A 19194-nucleotide genomic window follows, 5' to 3' on the forward strand; every position below is an offset into this window, starting at 1 on the left:
GGGTTGGGGTAGGAGGATTGGAACCCTTTGGGGTTGGGTTAGAGGACCTCACAACACTGTTCAAATGAAACTTGTGTATTATAACGACCACACTCAAAACCTCTTCCAAAATCTCTTCAAAAATCTTCTTTTAAAATGTCTATCTGTTTCGCCGAAATAATTCCATAACCTGTCTAAATCTGTTTCGCGCAAATAATCCCTAAACGTAAATTCAGCGTATTCCTTTGTTATTGGCATCTCTGCACTAACGCATTTCAAATTAATAAGAAACCTCTTCGCGCGCTAATACAATTCATCGCTAAGATGTTTCTTTGGAGAACTGTTTCCATGGCCTTTGGTTATTAATATCCTTTGGAGTTCGACCAGTAGAACTGCTCCCGAGGCAAAGACATTAATGATTTGGATCTATTCCTGGAGAAATGTTTCTAGGCGAAAATTTTTAAAGTCTGACAGATGATGTCATTGATTGATTGATCTGTCAAGAAAGGGGAAATTAATTTGTTGTTTCTAAGGGGAATTATTGATTCACGATAGGTGAATTGAGGTCGACAGCACAGGTGTTCCAAGGTTGATGTTGTTGATGTTGTAAGTGCACGCTCTCAGCGAATGTCAAGGTCGATGTTGTTGTTGTTGACACACTTTGATTACGCAATCAATTTCTCGGAAATTCACTTCCCCCTCGAATCCTAGATCAATAACGTTGCTCCCGTTAGAATTCAATGCGCATGTGCAACCTTCGTTCCGGTGTTATTACACATAGAAACATCAAATAAATCGACCTTGGAAAAAGAGGTCATTGACCCCATTACGTAATCATTCTCCCTAGGGAGGCTATGCCCTTATTTGGAGTCCCGTCATTATTCTATGCCCATATAAGGAGTCCCGTCACGAGTCGGACCCCCTCCTCTACTCCTGTTGGCATTAAAATGATTTTTTCTAACTTTTAAGTTATAAACCTGCATTGTATGAACAACTGGTAATACTAATATTCTAAAGGCTAAGGGCATTCTTCTCTTCTTTCATGTAAAGGACACATTCTGCAAGAAAATATCTTTGGAAATATCTACGCAGTCGAAACGCTATAATCTATTTTAATATTCGGAATCGGTTTATTGCAAGACTGACATAAAATTTTACAGTCACATTTGCATTTATCATGGTTAAATTCACCCTGTCATAGTTTGACCGTTTCCATTATTTGTGTCATTTTTCTTTGTTCCTTCTTTTTTTCTTAATATTTTTTGCCACTATTTACTTTTTTAAAGTAACTGGGTAGTAGATAAATATTATCACAATTATCATTATGTAGACGTACATAAGACAAGTTTTTGAAAACTTGTTAAAGACAATAATAAGACAAGAAGTTCAATGCCATTAAATGTCAAGAGACTGAACTTGTGTAGGAATGAGAGACACGATAGTCAAATGAAAAATATAAATTAGCTCAGGAAAGAAGACTGATTAGAAAGACGACACAGAGATGTTAAAAATTCAGCTTTTGGAAAGGTTAATTTTTCTTCCAAAATGTATCCATAGACAAGAACCTATTTTTGCATACCTTAAGAAATTAAGAAGGCGATACCTCCAGAAGCACATCCAGGATTTTTGTTGAGGGGGGGGGGTACTAATTTTTTTAGGGGGGGGGTTACATAAAAACCTCAAAAAACGCATACAAAATTTGTTTATGTCCATTTTTGCTACGTTTTACGAGTCAAACAAACATTTCGGGGGCGGTTCAAACCGGGTAACCCCCCCTCCTGGATACGGCCTTGGATACCTCAAATAGGGAGTTAATTCTGATTTTTTTTTTTTTTTTTTTTACAGATTTATTCATATTTAAAACGATCCTGGGGTGCTATGTCCAGGATGGTGTTATATGGAACAAGGTGTTATAAGGGGAAGAGAAAGAGATAGATTCACCGGGATGATGCTAGTTTAAACAATCGATTTAATTGTACAACTACTGATTCAAATATTTGTAAATTTTTTTAACAAACACTGAATATTGATTTTGAAAAGTGATCGGACACTGACTTATTACTAGTACACACTCATCACAGTAGTATGTCACGGTTCTATTTAGTAGCTTTGACTTTGGAAAACTGTTCTAGAATGAAAATACCCCCTCCCTACCGGAAAATAATTAAAAAACGAAATGAGTCATTTATCATCTTAAGAAAGCATTAACATTATCTTCTATTGATGGAGGTCATTAAGTGCTAGTTTACGAGCTCTCTTAGGCCTTTTTTGTGTCCATGGAATACTCGGATCAGATTTGCGACAGCGTTGTCGTGCACTCAGATGAAGATTTGCATCTCCTACAATGAATTTCTATCTTTTTCAATCTTTATTGGGAATTAAGATGCAATGTTATACTTTATCTGAACAACATTATAGCTCATATTATATTAATTCGAAATCCTTCACAACTGTTCAGTTTATTGAAAAAACTGATTGTAAAGGCTGTCTGTTGAAGTCACACTTAATTCAATCTTATAACATGGCCAATTTTTGGAGGGTTGCATGACACTTTAAATTTTTTATTTGTAAGACATAATATATGGCAAATGGATGACGTTCTACTTTTTATTTCCACAAATGCATGCATACATAGTTGATCAAGTGTTTAAGGGATAAAGTAATTGACACCTTGTCCTAACTCAAGACATAGGCTTGATAAACAGATTCTAGTTACTAATATTGAATTTGCTATAATGCAAAAAAATAACACAAAAAAGGAAGAATGCATTTGCTTTAATGTACAACAGCTTTTATTTCTTTGAAAGCAAAAAGCTTTAGATGGCTAGGACACGTTTTGCAGATCAAGGATGATAGAATGGCAAAGATCGTTCTTTTCAGCCATCTAAGTAGTAAGGAAGAATTTAAATGAGTTTGAACTTAGGAGGGGGTAAAGACAGAAGCTTTGCATATATTAGACTGCAGGAGGAGTTGGCGCAGCTGTGTTGGCCTAAGGTAGTTAGGTGCTGCAGTGAATTGGTAGTAGTAGCATCAATTGTGATTGTCTTAGTGATCATCTTTTTCACAGCGAAATTCTAAATGTTGCTGCTTCCAAAACAAAAATACGCATCAAAACTTTTAAAATTAAATATAGTGTATATATATATATATATATATATATATATATATATATATATATATATATATATATATATATATATATATATATATATATATATATATATATATATATATATATATATATATATATATATATATATATTTATATTTATATTTATATATATATATATATATATATATATATATATATATATATATATATATATATATATATATATATATATATATACTATATATATATGTGAGTAATAATTGTGTATGTATGTATTTATGCATGTATGTATGTTCTCGAAAACGGTTCCATATTTTTTCGGGAAAATTGGTATCTTGGGATATTCTCGCATAAAAAAAAGAACGATCTAGGTAGGTCAGAAGTCTGAGAAAAATCGTTAAGAGCCTTAATTTTGGTTTTTCCAAATGACGTCATGTACTATGTTATTACATCATCAAAGCATTTCCTATGACATCATATAAGTATTTCCTTATGTGATGTTATGCATAGCATAAATAAGATTGTTGAGTTTCCAACGCAACAGTTATTTATATAATATAATGTCTGCTCAAAGGTCCAAAAAAGGAAAATTTGCAGTTGCAGTTACTGTAAATGATGATTCTTTGGAACCAACACCTGAAATATTGCACGTGATAAGATAGTAAATTTTGGAACTTGGACCAACAGTTGTGACAACACTTATATAGAGAGTTAAAGCAAAGGCCATTGCTGCATTATTTGGAGTAATCAAAGTTTGAAAACGAGCCAAAAATGAAATCGGAGAGGAAAGACGGGTAGACCCCGGCGCCGCGCCGGCGAATCGACCGAACGCCGCCGACGAGAGGCCCGGTCGAACGCCACTGAAGTATCGTAACGCCGCCAGCGCGCCAAAGGCGCGCCACCGCCGACAGAGGCGGTGGCGTTCGGTCGACTTTAAATTAATTTTGTGGCAATTCTTTATTGCGTCAACCGCAAAGTCGGAGCTTTTCTTCTCGTGTGGTTTAGTATTTCGATTTTCCTGATTAGAAATCAAGCAGGGCTTGCACTATCTCAAAATTTTTGGGTATTTTCCCGAAAATCTATGCGTCACCCCAAAAAAAAATTTGGTTCCCCGAATCCCCGAAAATAACGCAATCACGGTGCCACCCCTAGCGATTTATCACCAGTGACTTTCCCTGCCAAATATTACTTTGCAAACCAAAATTCTTCACTACTCTCTTTCATTAATTTTCGTCTCTTTTGTTCCTTTGCGCAAAAATCAGACAGATGCAATATGCAATTGCAAATACTGCAATATACACAGTTCTTCATATGTTGACAAAAAACAGTATCGTCTTTATGAAATGAGTTTAAATCATTTTGAATGTAGTTTCCCAATCGCTATTTCTAACATCGTTCATAGTCAAGAATTTTATTTTCAAGTTGAATAGAATTATAGAACGAATTCACTATTATACAGCTTCAGCCTTCAGTTAGATTTTGAAATTGACAGCCGACAGATTGTTTCTACAGCTGAATTGTAAGTTTGCAGATTTTTTTTTTTTTTTTTTTTTTTTTTTTTTTTTTTTTTTTAAATGTTTAATACTCAATTGTTGAACGCCTGAATGTTTAATACTCAATTGTTCAGAAGCTACCCCGGAAATATGACTCATAAATAAATTATAAATTATTGCCTATAGGGGGGGATAGGGGGCTATCATTTTTAAGTGATAATACCTTCTTTTTTTTTATTGAAAGCAGCGATGCCAAAAGGATAATTATTTTTTATCATTTAAAATGGAGACAGAAGAAAATGATATCAAATTCCCTGGGAAACCATTGAAATATTTTGATAGATCCAGGGCCCCCCATTAAGACTTGTTCATTGTCTTGGATATTTTGCGATTTCTCATAGGCTACTGGCCTAATTTGGTTTTTGTGTGTGCTCCCTTTTAATTAGATTCTTTGGGTCTTATTGAATACCACGGCGAATCTCTGACTCAGTTTTCCAATAATTTGAGGTATATCTGAATAATTTCAACATTTTTGTTGTTGTCTTTGTACCCCTTTACTCATACCCTCAATTTTTTTCAAGGAACACTAAGCTGTTTAACGTTATTTTGCGTGTTTGTTTGAACCATATAGTGACCTAGTTAATTATTAAGTAACTTCTTTTTCTAATGAAAGCTGACACGGTATCCTATCAAAGTGGTATCAAGAGGGGGGGGGTAGGGGGGTATTACATTTAAATAATAATATCTCGAAATTTTTTTATTGAAAGCAGGGATCCCAAAAAGTTAATTTTTTCTTTTTTAATTTAAAGCAGAGACGGCATTTTATCAAGGCGGTATCCAGAGGGGGGGCGGGGTAGTGAGCTATCATATTTAAATGATAATAACTCGATTTTTTTTTGAAAGCAGGGGTGCCAATAAGTTAATTATATTTTTTTTATTTAAAGCAGAGACGGTGTCCTATCAAGATAGTATCCATAGGGGGGGCAAAGGGAGTTATTATATTTAAGTGATAGTACCTTGATTTTTTTATTAAAAGCAGGGATGCCAAAAAGTTGATAAGTTGACAAAAATTAACAAGATTTTCGTGAGTTATACTTGATACAGCACTTGCATGGTTTTATCGTCCAAAGAGAAAGCGACATATGCGTCCAACCCGTTTTTTTCTTATTGATGAAACGGGTTTAATTTGAAAACATTCATTCATAAGTACCATGCAGATTCACACTAAAACGAATGGGTGTGACGAAAGCGATATCGACAACCCCACCTAACGTTGTGCTCGAGTGACAATGGCGCCCTTGGTCCAGTGCCCAAGTTACATTAAAAGGCCAGGTCATAATGAAAGCTTTCAATTTGGGAGGTTCAAGGAGGAGTCTTTGACAGTCTTATGACCTCAGGGAACTAGATGTTGCAACGTTCTTACGTATCTACAGTGGTTTAAAAAATTCGATCACCCCACAAATGATTACCAAAAATATGCACAAATATAGCAATTGTAACATTTGGAATAGTATAACACTTTTTTCAAAGCTTTGAAGAAAAGCAAAAAAGGCTAAATACCCCTAACTACGCTTGAAAGCTATTTTAAAAAGAAACTCTTTGGAGATTTCCATGGAAATGGCCATAAGCTTTGAGCCGGGGTAGGAATCAAAGAGGAGTCTTTGATCATTTTGACCACAGGTAACTTATTGTTGCGACTTTTTTAAATTTGGTAATTTTTGTGAGCATTTGGAAATCAAAGCTTAAACTCAATAACTGATATTAAGTGTCTTACCCTAACATTTCGTTTGGATTAAAAGTGACGAACCAGGATGAAAATCTCAACATCTCCATAGTCTGCATATTATTTTATTTAGTTATAATTAAATCAGATGACCATTTCGTTTTTTACCAGAAAATAGCTAGCACTTAATATTTTTTCATACCGAATCAACCATAAATTGTTTTCTGTTTCATTATAATTGAAATGTTCTCATGTGAAGAGTTCATCATGTATTTTTTAATTTTACATATTTGCTCCATTAATAAGCAGTTTACAATTTGACTGCTATTAGGTATTTATCAGTTTATATTTTGGAATGAATCCCCAAAAGAAAAAAACGAATAATTTACACAAGAGTAGCCGAAAGCAATAAAAAAGCAGCAGTTCAACCTAAGTCTACATGACAAATATTCCATAAAGAAGCCAACAAACTTTAAAATGCATTTTTTTAAAATTGTAATTAAAAACCAGTTTTTAACACAAGAAGTCTTTTTAAGAATCCAAAAGAGCAAAAAAAAACAATCAATATCAAAGTCGCCCATTTCAACTGTTTTAAAGGTGACAGAACAGATATAGGCAAAGGGTATTATGAAAAAATTAAGCTTCTAATGTCAAAGTTATATTCACAGTTTTTACCCAGATAACTGACGAATTTTGTGATACGGTATTTGAAGTTGTATATGCAGTAATGCTCGATGAAAAAAACTAATAATTTTGATAATTATTTATGTTAACAATACATAACTAATAGATACTTCAACTACTCGTATTATGCAAGGGTTCTGAAACGTCACAGCCATTTCGTTTCTACCACATTTCTACTTCTCTTGATGAATAACGAAGAAGACCAGTTTTCAGCCAGTGACTTGTGAAGTTTTGAAATCATGAATACGCTCGAATCTGTTGTAAATTTAAGCTGTGATTTGAGAAAGACTGATGAAAACATTAATGTTTGCGGTCAACATTGATCACACCGGCGGCGCGCCGCCGACATCTTACCGGCGGCGCTTGTTTTGGCCCCGCCGCCGCCGGTCTTCCCTCATCGGCGCGGCGCCGGGGTCTAGACACGGGCGGTTAGAAGATATGCGAAAACGACAATTAGAGCGTGTTAAAAATAAAAATGAAGGGCAAAGACACACACGGTTAGAAGACATAAGACAACAAACAAGTGAGGAAGTCAAATATATAAAATGAAGAGCAGCAAGTCAATGAAAATCAACCTGGACAGTAAGAATCAAAACGTGTCAAAATTGAAAATGATAGCAATGATGATTTGTTTTTGGATTTTGATATGGGTAAGGTCATCAATACCAACCATACCATTGAAAATAAAAATATGGACTGGATAAATCGTTGGAAGAAAAAGAAGTTTTTATCCCACCACCTGAACAATTAAAAGAAACAAAATTTCGGAGACATGTCTTTCATAATGACAAAAGACAAGCCAAGGCAAAAGAAGAAGTTTTTGTCCCACCACCTGAACAATTAAAAGAAAAAAAGGTGGCCGTCAATGTCTTCCATACCTTGTAAAATCAAAAACCTGGACTAGAAAAATCATTGGAAGAAAAGAAGTTATTGTCCCACCACCTGAACAATTAAAAGAAACAAAGATTCGGCGATATGTGTTTCATAATGACAAAAGACAAGCCGAGGTAAAAGTTGAAGGTCCAATAAAAAAATACGTAATTTTACAAAGGTACGACTTCTAATTTAAGGTCCACTTGGGCGTCATTACATTAAGAAGAGGCTCAAACTGTCTGCGTTTAGAAGACAAGTGACAGTGAGAATCTATATATAGAAGCCTGCCGCGTGCCCCACACCTTTGTTAAAAGAACAAAGGTTCAGCTATACGTATTTCATAATGACGAAAGATAAGAGGAGGTGTAACGAAAAAAACAAATTGAAAATGATAGCGATGATGATTGCGTTTTGGATTTTGACATGGATAAGGTCATCAATACCTACCATACTTTTGAAAATAAAAAATATGGACTGGATAAATCGTTGGAAGAAAAAGAAGTTTTTGTCCCACCACCTAAACAATTAAAAGAAATAAAAGATTCGGCGATACGTCTTTCATAATGACAAAAAACAAGCCAAGGCACAAGAAGAAGTTTTTGTCCCACCACCTGAACAATTAAAAGAAACAAAGCTGGTCGTCAATGCCTTCCATACCTTTGAAAATCAAAAACCTGGACAAGATAAATCATTGGAAAAAAAAGAAGTTTTTGTCCCACCACCTGAACAATTGAAAGAAACACACGTTTGGCGATATGTCTTTCATAACAACGAAAAGAGAAGCCAATGCGAAAGTTAGAGGCCCAATAAAAAAATATCATTTTACACAGGCACCACTTATAATTGAAAATCCATTTAGACGTCGTGACATCACGAAAAGGTTCAAATGGTCTGTGTTTAGAAGACAAGCGACAACGAGAATCTATATGATATAGAAGCCTGCCGAGTGCCAGGGCCCAGTAATATATATATATATATATATATATATATATATATATATATATATATATATATATATATATATATATATATATATATATATATAGTTGTTGCTACGAATTCGAAAATCCAAAAGCATTAATTATTTAAAAAAGAAAAAGAAGATGAGAAAAGCACCTTCGATGTCTTCCTCTTGAAAGACTTCTGCTCCTGCTTCTCTTCTTGTCTCCATCAAGAGCAGAAAATAACAAAGAACTGTCTTTTGCCATCTTCATTGCTTCTTCAATTTCTTTCTGCACCACGTCACTACTTTTCATTTGGGGTTTTTGTATATTTGTAATTGAATGTGCTATCTTTACTTCTTTACTTCCAAGCATTTTTCCATTCTGCTTAAATGCATTCACTATATCTTCTTGTTTTCCAAATTCAATAAGACCATAATGGGCATCTTCATCTTCTTGACTTTTACACAAACGGTAATAAGCCACTTTAGAACCAACCTCAGAAAAGAAATCAAAAACTTCTTTTGCAGTTACATTAGAATCAATGTCAACTAAAACTAATGTACGCCGAGTTTCCTCCATTGTACGTCCATCTGTACGAGCGGGCAATATTGGATAAGGAGGCAGTTTGTTCAAACGCAAATTTGGATCATAGGTGGATAGCATTGTCTTTGGAGGAATGCCCTGGATGTGATTTACACAGTGATTCGGCAATTTAGGTTCAAGGAGCCCAGGGATTCCAGTAGAAGCTATTTCTAGAGCAGGTGTCTCATCTGGAATATCCCCATCTAGCCAAGGTGTAACAATCAGTGCTCTGTCAATGTAAATGGTGTTATTCAGCTGTAAGGCAACAGGAAGTGATCTTTCATTAATGTACTTGACATAGCAGAGTCGTGTTTGAATAGGCATTCCAGTCATGTCACGACTAGTGGGATATAGGCGAATGTCTTCCAACTTGCCAATATACCCAAATAAAGTCTGCATCTGGTCTCGAGTTGTTTGGGCAGCAATGTTGGCAACTTGAATAACCCTACTTGGAATTGAAGGATTAGAATTTTCTTCATCTTCTTCCTTATTTGTCATCATGAATGACCTATAAAAGAAAAAGAACACAGTTTAGAGGGATAGTTCCACACAGAAGATTTAGATAATGTAGGTTTTCACACCAAGAGTTTTAGGTCTGCGAGGCATCAAAATGCCAAAAAATACAGGAAACTAAAGACCCAGTCACCCAAAGTGGAAGCTCAACCCCCCCCCCCCCTAAGATTGGCCCCAGCAACATCCAACCCAGCGATATACCTCAACAATTTGTGACTGAAAAATTATATATTTTTCTATATTTGGCCCTCGTCCTCCTAGAACAAAATTCTGCTAACCCACCTAAAGAACAGTGCTATGCCACCTACAAACATAAACATACTTAAATATACAGAAATTGAAAAAACCTCACCTAAGACTGGTCTACAAGAGTCTTCCTAACAGATTGAAAGACCATAGCCGAAAGTGCTTTTTAGACCAATCCCCTATTTTGACTCTTACAAGTCTATTTCATTCCCTTCAACATGAGAAAAAGTTTTTTATGAGTCGAACTGAAATTCCTGGCATAAACTTTGAAAACAGATGTACCTAGATTATATTTGTCCGGTCGAATAGTTTTGCAAGTGATTTAGGACTTGAGGTTACTAATTCAAGCTGTTTAAATACAAGAATCAACCTCCTCAGCAGCAACCATAACTATATTCAAGAAGTTGCTAATAACGGACAAAAAACAGGAACTAGATAGATCTTCTTGTGAACGAAAAAAAAAGTCTGCTGTGCAGTCTACAATATATACATCGTGAAACTTCTATGTAGCCAAATTAAAGTCAACTATGTGAGTCATGCACTTAACCAGTTATCCTTGAAATTTTTCAGATTAGATGACTTTCTTCTCTATCATAAAAGTTTCTTTTTTTGGCTCATTCAATCATAGTAGTGAGTAATAATTACTATCAAGTTTTAATTACTCTTACAGGAACAAGTTGAATAAGCTGCCTCTCAAGTAGGAACTCTCAGACACTATTGTATTTAAGGAATTGTATTCCCATTTCTCTAAAATAGTAACAACGAACATTCTTATTTTTATATTGTTTTAACTGAATTATATGATACTTTGGATACATACATTAACAGTAAGGATTATCAAACAGCACAGTATTTTCAGTTTCTACAAAATAATGACAGTATTTTCACAGTATACTGGACAATATTTTCAAATAAATTAGGTCTCTCATATATTCAAGAGCTACGTAATACTTTTTTGTCTCTATAAAAAATGAAATAAAGAAAAATAAAAGAAGAATCTTAAGAAACTTTACAAACATTTAGAAAATTGAGATAAAAAATATTATCTAGTTATTCCCTAGTACCTAGTTCATCTCCTAGTTTCACTGGGTTTACTCATAGAAACAGATAAATTTTTTTTAACTATTAACAATAAGTTTTATATAAGTGAAATGAATCATTTTTAATACAATTCTGAAAAAGGTTATGCCAGCTTTGCCTCTCACTGAGACTATCTGTCTTGGCTTTACTCCAATTAGCCACGGCTTTCAAGTTTTTGTTTACATCCACCAACTTGATTTTAATTCAAAATCAACAAACTCGGCTTTTATGTTAATTGGCTGTATGTACGAGACATGTTTTTTAAGTAAGTACCGTTTTACGATTACGCCGCCACAGTGCTACTGTCGCCGTTCTGCGCATGCACGCTGGTTACCTACATCTCTTGTCTACGCACTGACACCATTACAGTCTGATTTTTAATTGTATACGTTGTTTACTGAGTGTTTAAGATGCCTCCGACAATCGTGAGTCCCGCCGATTGTGAAGTACAGGCTGTTATACGATTTCTTAGTGCTAAAGGCTTAAAACTGGTCGATATTCATCGTGAGATCTGTGAAGTTTACGGACAAAACATTATGAGTGATGGAATGGTAAGGAAATGGGTGAGAATCAAAACAACAATCCATGGAATGGCGACATTCATCATCACCCAAAAAAGTGAAATTTCCCGGGCAGCAATTGTTTGCTTAAATTTCACTTTTTCCGGTGATGATGAATGTCGCTTGAATGCTCAAAAAAGTCAATTGCCTTTACAGGAGGAGAACGCTCTCGTCACTTTCGTTGATGACAGCAGGCCTACCTTTGATACTGCAGTAGGAACGGAGTCTGACATGATTGCTAAACTATTGGACCTTTTTGGGGGATTTATCCGCTGGTCCAATGCTAAATGTCTTTCCCTAAATGTTTATAAATCAAGTTTCACGATTTTCTCCCGTATTCCAAGCCTGCTGTCAGATATCTTATATCCATCTATCAAGGGGCTCTCCCAGCAGACCTAAGGATCGCCATGTCCAAATCGCACCGGCCTTCATCCGGTGATGATGAAGGACTTGAGCTTATCATGCTTGAAATTCTTCTCCACTGTCTTCAATTTTCTGTTTTCCTTATTATTTTTTTTTTTAACTGAATCCCCTCCAAGAAACAATGGTGCATACATGCTTGGTTTTAGTTATAGATTTTTTTAGTTTAGTTATGGATTTAGGTCAAAGTGCAACCAAGCATAATCAGAATTCAAAAGAAAAGGTCAATTGAGCCAAAAAGATGTCATGCTAACTTTGTAGATGTATTGAGGAAATAGAACTCTTAACTTTGTTGATGCATCAAGGAAAGGAAGTTGTCTTGATTGAGCAAAAGAAAAAAAAACTTACAAAACTCTAATTCAAAGTAAAATATGTTGAACACTAAATACCACTACCGTAGCTAAATTATATATGTAAAACTGTTTAATAAAAACAAACTAGCAAATAAGAAGTATATTATTCAATTGACGGGTTTCACAATAGTGGAGCTAATAAGCAGTTTTACTGCATGCATGTTGGTGTTGTTGTATGCAGTTTGACTGCATATAAATTTGAATATTAATTCTCTGAGTTTAAGAAACAGCTTCATTTAAAAAATAAGTTTTGTTTTTGAAAACCTAAGTTATAAAATGGGGTTGTTTCAAGAATCAAAAATCTGATTTCCACTATAATAGAAGCCAGCAAATTTTAAAACGGGGTGAAAAGCATTGTTCATTGTCATCAGCAAAATAAAATGGGGGAATCAGCTGTATACATATTATTATAGGCCTATATATAATCTGCCAGGGCAATAAAAGGTGGTAGATTGATGGCATTTTGTTTGCTTAGAAGGAAACAGCTTGCATGAAAAGAGCCAGACTCGTACAATGATTTTAGGGGATAGAGAAGCTGGTCTGCTTCCTTGGTGCATGCCTAATCTATACCTAATTTGTATGTCTATAACTTCGACATCATTGCACGTTTTCATGCTTGATTTGGTTGTTGCAAATGTTATCATATTTTTAACAGATAAAGCTGAAGACCAAACAAGCATGAGCTTACTTTGGGAAAGGGATACTTTTGGGCTGACAGAAATTCACAATACATAGAAAAACATTTTATGCACAATATAAAAAACTATAGAAACGACTTATAGATTTGAGGTCACATTGCTAATCCAATTGGAATCATGTTGGTTTAATAGACAGCCAACCCACTTGTTGATGGGTATTGAATAATTTGAATGACTGTTTTATTGTTCTTTTGTTTGGAATAGACTGCCAATTTTATGTTGTTAGGATTTGAGGCAGCAAACCTAACTTTTTTTGTTGCTTAAATTCATTTCAGATTAGGTTTCTTTATGGAATGTGGGGTAGTGATACTAACAATAGTCCTTGTCAAATATACTAGCACATGTCAGTCACTTCATTTTAGGCAGCTTGGTCCTTAAACTTGACAAATGTATTTTCTTTACTTAATTTTTTTTCTCATTTTCCTATATTCACCAACTTTTGTTTGTTTGTACTTACGTCACATAAATTTATGAGCCATTTTGCAACCACTTTTAAATATTCAACTAGCTTACTTGCAATTTCCATACATTGCATTCAATTCCAACAGAGTGAAACAATACAACATCAAAATTTCCCCTCTTGTGTACTTCCTCTCCTTGCCCGCTAATATTTTTTATAAATCTGTTGACTAAAGTTAAAGATCCCTGAAGGTTGAAATCCTTGAGCCTTAGATTCAAAACGCATGAATGGACGTGTTTTATAGCTAGATTTCGATGATTATCAGACTGGTAATGAATCATAAATTAGGCAAAGCAAAAAGTATACAACAAGCATTATTATACTAGAGTTGACAGTGCAGCAGTTGATAATATTTGCCTGTGAACATCAGTAACATAAGTTCAAATCTTAGATAGTCAAATTTTTGTCTGAAGGAAGACTAAAGACTTCATTGAGTTTTAGAGAAGGCTAAAAAGTCAAAAATAATAAATATATATTTTTTAAGCATGTTTTCAAAATGGACTAGAAAGTAAAAAGTATTTTTTCTTGGGAATCTATGAATGTAAGTGAAAATGAAGAGCAAAAACACATTTGACCTTGCATAACCTAATTCTTGCCATTGGCTTTCCTCAACTCACTGACTTTTTCATTTATTAATTTTAGAGAAAACTTTTTCCACAGCAGAAGTTTTTCTAAGAAAAATTAAGAGCTACATTAAACCAAAGATGAGCAGAAATAAAGTCAAATTATGTTTCTAGCATAAAACTACCACAAATCACCATCAATAAATGAGTAAGACCCAAAAGGAACAGAAATTACAATAAAAACCAAGTCAGACTTGAAACAAGCAGAGACTAAGAGGAGTAGGGCTGACAACACCCATTCTTCTAAAGACCTCAACATAATTTATACTTCATTGACAACAATCCTTATTTCTAGCCTTGATAACCAAGATTACTGAGCAAAACAAATGATTGCGCATCGATAGTTTAATATATATGCTGATATTCATTCCTGAAAGTGTTAATACTTTTGGGTTTATTAAAGTTAAAAAAAGAGAGAAAATGTGTTTTGTTTTCAGAATGCCCTTGGCCTTTTTGGACGTTAATGTTCAAACATGTCCTCCTTTCCCAATAACAAATTCTATATTTAAAAAATGGGCAAATTGTGTAACTTGCAGCCTTTGCCTGTATGGGAAGTGTCATCCCCAGAGGCATACTTATTGGGTATTTCAACTATGTTGACTAAGATAGCTATCTTAAAATTTTGATTGGATGTCTTTGGGGAAAAAAGGTGCGTGGGAGGGGAAGGGGGTGCTAGTTGCCCCACGGTCACTTTTGACTCTTTAAAAGGGCACTTGAAGTTTTCCCACTTTGCTCTTTACTTAGGCAGCATATTCGTCCCACATTGTACTTCCTGGCTGATGGGCCTTGAAACAAAGGCCAGCACTGCTGGTAGGGATTGTAAAATCCAATGCTGTATTCTTTACCTTTTTAAAATTAGCTGTATCAGCAGCACATGTGCTTCTTACCATGAAACAATTCAAGAGGCTATGCTTCTCCAAGTTACAAATAAGTTAAGAAATGGGCATTATGTTGATTAATAGAGAAGTGAAAGATGTTAGTAAAATGTATTACCCTTCTTCCAAACTCTTTGGCTAGTGATGTCCCAGCAAGCAGCTCCTCACTGCTTAATTCTCTATCACATGCCCTAAAATTCAACAGCAAATAAACCTTCTCTATTTGCAAAATCTGGGTCTCCAAAAATTGCTATAGGAGGTAGCAAAAAAAATGTAAGTAGAATGACTAAAATTTTTGAGGGAGTATCCTCTGTGTTCAAGTGCTATTGTTTTCCCAAAATGATAACTATTGTACTGTTTGGAAAATAATCAGTTTTAGAATAAAAGGCCAATTGTATTTTGGGAGTTAACAAGAAAAACAACTAGCCATGTGTCCAGACATGCATAAAGAAAGTATCAACTCAATACTCTAAACTTGTCCATGATATTGTTGATATGCCCTTTTGACAACCTCTATGCACATAGTGTTTTTTATTTAGTTTGGCTCCTCCCTCCTTAGGTCCCCTGAAATTTTCACCTTAATACCCCTAGCCTTACTATTAGTCACAGTAGAAGTAGTAGCTGTAGTAGTAGCACAAAAATATTGTCTTTTGGTCAATAAATCACCCCCACATCAGTCCCTGAAAATTCCAACCCAAAGCCATTCATGAGATACGCCCTATTTACATCCTGCACATGCATAGCAAGTTTTGATTTAGTTCAAAACTCCACTAAACATTCTTTGAAAGTTTCACCTGAGTACCCACTGCCTTTTCAGACACCAGGGGTAAAACATACTCCCTTTCCCACAAACAAATACTATATTTAAACAATGGACAAATTAGCCCATACCCCAAGGACTGTGGAATATGTCCTCCCCAGATGCACAGTTATTGGACCTTTCATCTATGAAAGTTATTGCACCTTAAATAAATTTCTGCAACAACTCCTTCTATACAAAGTACCTTTGCTGGGCTCTTAGTATTTGATCAGAATAATGATCACAAAACATTTGAGAACAAAGTAGACATGTGTTTTGGTTTTTGAAGAGTGAAATTTTTCTTGAATTTTATTATGCATGGGGAGTAAATAGTGAAAGGGAAAATTTTTCTTGTATTAGCAAATAGCTGTAAAGTATGCACTGATTTTTATAAAAATCTCAATATCCACTTCCTGTTGCATATGCAAGGGCAAATATTTCAGGGACTCCATGGTCCCATCAACAAATGTTTGTTACTACAGCTGTATAGTCCAACAGTCATTTATCCAAACTGTATTGTTGTAAAAGCCAGGCAAAAAAGCCATATTGTTGGATAGCCATAAACTTCAAGTATTTTTTCAATACTAAAAGTAGAAAATTCCTTGAATTCTGTTAGCTGGCACATAAGAGAGTTGGGGATTTAGCTAAATTGAGCAACAGGCAAAATTCAAATTGTAAGAGTGTTCAAATATATGATCAACAAAGGACTTCAACGATTCCCTTGGGACTTGAACGTTTCCTGATTTCGAATTTTCTTTGTTGCTGTTGCTGCTGCAAAGTTGCCAATATAATTTTCTTTTGGGCGAATTCGAAAATTCAACAAAAAAGTCGGTGAATCTGCATCCTAGTGTTGATTCACTGACTAAGCAAGCAGAAGAGGGGTGGCCACCTGCCGCAAGCACTGGTGTACCTTCCGGGAGTAAAATCTCTTAAACTGTAGGGGTCAGGTGAGCAGGGATCAATGCTTCCCTTGCTGAGTAAGCTTCGAAGATACTGCGATCTCCCTCCAAAATCAAACCAAAAGCACCAGCAAGCCCCAAAAGCAAACCAAGGAAAAGTACCTGTAAATCAACCCCAGGAAATTCTAGTATTCAACAAACTGAGTCACCAGCAAGAAAACGAAAAATTTCAGAGCTTCCACCATCCCCAACTGTCCCAAATTATCATATTGTATAAATTAAAAAGAAAAACGGAACACCTTTTGTAGCAGATGATCATGTATTAGTCAGAAAAGCTATTTTCAAAGTAGCAACAGTTAACTTTGAGCTTAGTTTCCAAAAATCAGGCACGGCAGAACTGTATTACCATGATGCTGTAGGAGCTGATAAAGTAATTCAAAACTATAGTTTAATTCAGCTTACTAACTCAGGAATTGAAGCCACAAAACTCATCAGAGAAAAGAAATTCCAATACATATTTTATGGAATTGATCTTTCTTTGGAAACACAAGAAATCAAACCTGAGCTATTAGACTCATCAGGATTTTTTTTTTTATTCCAATATTCACGGCGCCAGGTACTTCCAAAGTATCTGATATGCCGCTATTCAATTACCTCTTTCAATGGCCTCAAAGTTTTAAATGTCTATTGAACCTTCTTTTGAAGGTGTCAACAGAGGGATTTGCAGGGATAATATCCCCAGGAAGATCATTCCAGATAGAAGTGCAATGCCAGATGAAACTGTTCCTCAAGTACTCAGTTTTTGGTGTATCCTCCTTTAGATAATTGAACCGAGCTGTGTGCCTTTGTGTCTGCCTTGTTGGCTGGACAAAGGGGGGCACAATTCGAGAGAGCTCGTCTGAAGGAGGCGAATTCATGTACTTGTAGAAAACAGCCATCAACACTACATCAAACCTTTCATTTAGAGGCTGGAGCAATTCTTGTGTAGAGGCGCAGCCTGCCCTATTTGCCCTAATCTGGATCTTCTAAAGTGGTGCCAACAGCGTTTTTGGAGCACCAGCAAATAGTGGGCATCCATATTCAGCTATGGGTCTGATGCAAGACTTGTAGAGTGGGATGATCAAGCTTGATGGAAGAAGGTTTTTGCAGCGAAGAGTAACTCCCAGCTTTCTTGCACAGGAGGTTCTCACCCAATCAAGGTGGTTGTTCCAAGAGAGATCAGTTGTTCCAAGAGACGAAGCTCGTCGACTCTCTTTATAGCTTCATTTTTGAAGATGAAACTGAGGTGTTCACGTGGCACCTTTGATTACAAATAAAGTGAACATGATGCCTTGTTTATGCTCTTGATGCCTTTTTTATGCTCTTTATGAATATAATAATTGCTTCTATTGCAAATACAAATTTACCCACCCCCAACCCCTAATGTGTAAATATATACCCTGAATTGGAACATAATATGAATTGTCAATGGTAAAGTTTTGGATAGCAAAATTCAGCAGTATCATTGTTTATGGCATTCAAAAAACTTGAAACAGTAGGAAAACATTTTATATTTGAGGGTAAATTTGCATGTGGCACTATAATTTAGCTAGGATGAAAGTGAAAATATCATTTGATGCCTTTTTTTATGCTCTTTCATAATTCAATAATTTCTTCTGTTGCAAATTGCATCTTGAGCGCTTAAAGGGGCCCCAAAGGTATTTTATTTTTGCAACCACATAAAGAAGTTATCAACACTAGTTAAGTTATTGAAAGTTTTTAAAAACATATTACTAGTTTATAAATAAGTTGTTCAAGAGTAATATATTCCAAAAATACTTATTTATAACAATTCAAACCTCATTTATTGGGCAACTCAAATAGATAAACAGTTTTTCTAATGGATCAAGTTTTTAAATTGCCGCCAACAAAAATAGCACTGAATTTTGTGATTGAATTTTGTGAAATTAGGATCAGGGACAACAAAACATTAAGAAATATAAACTGACAGAATACAAACAAATAGAAATTAAACAATTAAGAAAAATATTAAAGTGACTAGAATAATGTCATATCAAACAGGTCTTACATTAAATGTAAAAATTTAGTAATAAAACGGCATACAATAAAATAAGTAAAAAAAAATAAATAGAAAAAAAACAAGCATGTAAAAAGAGTTAAAAAAAGGATTCCGTAAGAGGTATTTGGAGCGTGAATGGGTTGTCTGTATAGTTGTGTAAATATATATAAATATCGTTTTTTTTTATTTTTTAAAGGTTCTATTATTGAGATTGGATTT

At 34.9% G+C, this 19194-nt stretch overlaps 2 protein-coding genes across 3 annotated transcripts in view; both read right to left on the reverse strand.

The window, feature by feature from the left end:
- The window catches only part of Srp54 (splicing regulatory protein 54), a 52226-nt gene that overhangs the window by 28859 nt on the left and 4173 nt on the right, over window positions 1-19194 (reverse strand). For both annotated transcript variants that reach the window (XM_089099828.1, XM_089099823.1), the window contains exon 2: window positions 8981-9898. In XM_089099828.1, coding sequence (XP_088955954.1) covers window positions 8981-9891 — 911 coding nt within the window. In that variant the 5' untranslated portion in view covers window positions 9892-9898. The remainder of the gene's footprint in view (window positions 1-8980; window positions 9899-19194) is intronic.
- Ltn1 (E3 ubiquitin-protein ligase listerin) overlaps window positions 10199-19194 on the reverse strand; it is a 131814-nt gene continuing 122818 nt past the window's right edge. The window contains exons 17-20 of the mRNA XM_089106012.1: window positions 16928-17078; window positions 15337-15409; window positions 13774-13986; window positions 10199-10207 (exon numbers count right to left, since the gene is read on the reverse strand). Coding sequence (XP_088962138.1) covers window positions 10199-10207; window positions 13774-13986; window positions 15337-15409; window positions 16928-17078 — 446 coding nt within the window. The remainder of the gene's footprint in view (window positions 10208-13773; window positions 13987-15336; window positions 15410-16927; window positions 17079-19194) is intronic.

The sequence above is a fragment of the Artemia sp. Qi Xiang Cuo genome, chromosome 2 (genome assembly GCF_049724085.1).
Source record: "Artemia sp. Qi Xiang Cuo chromosome 2, ASM4972408v1, whole genome shotgun sequence".
NCBI lineage: Eukaryota > Metazoa > Arthropoda > Branchiopoda > Anostraca > Artemiidae > Artemia > Artemia sp. Qi Xiang Cuo.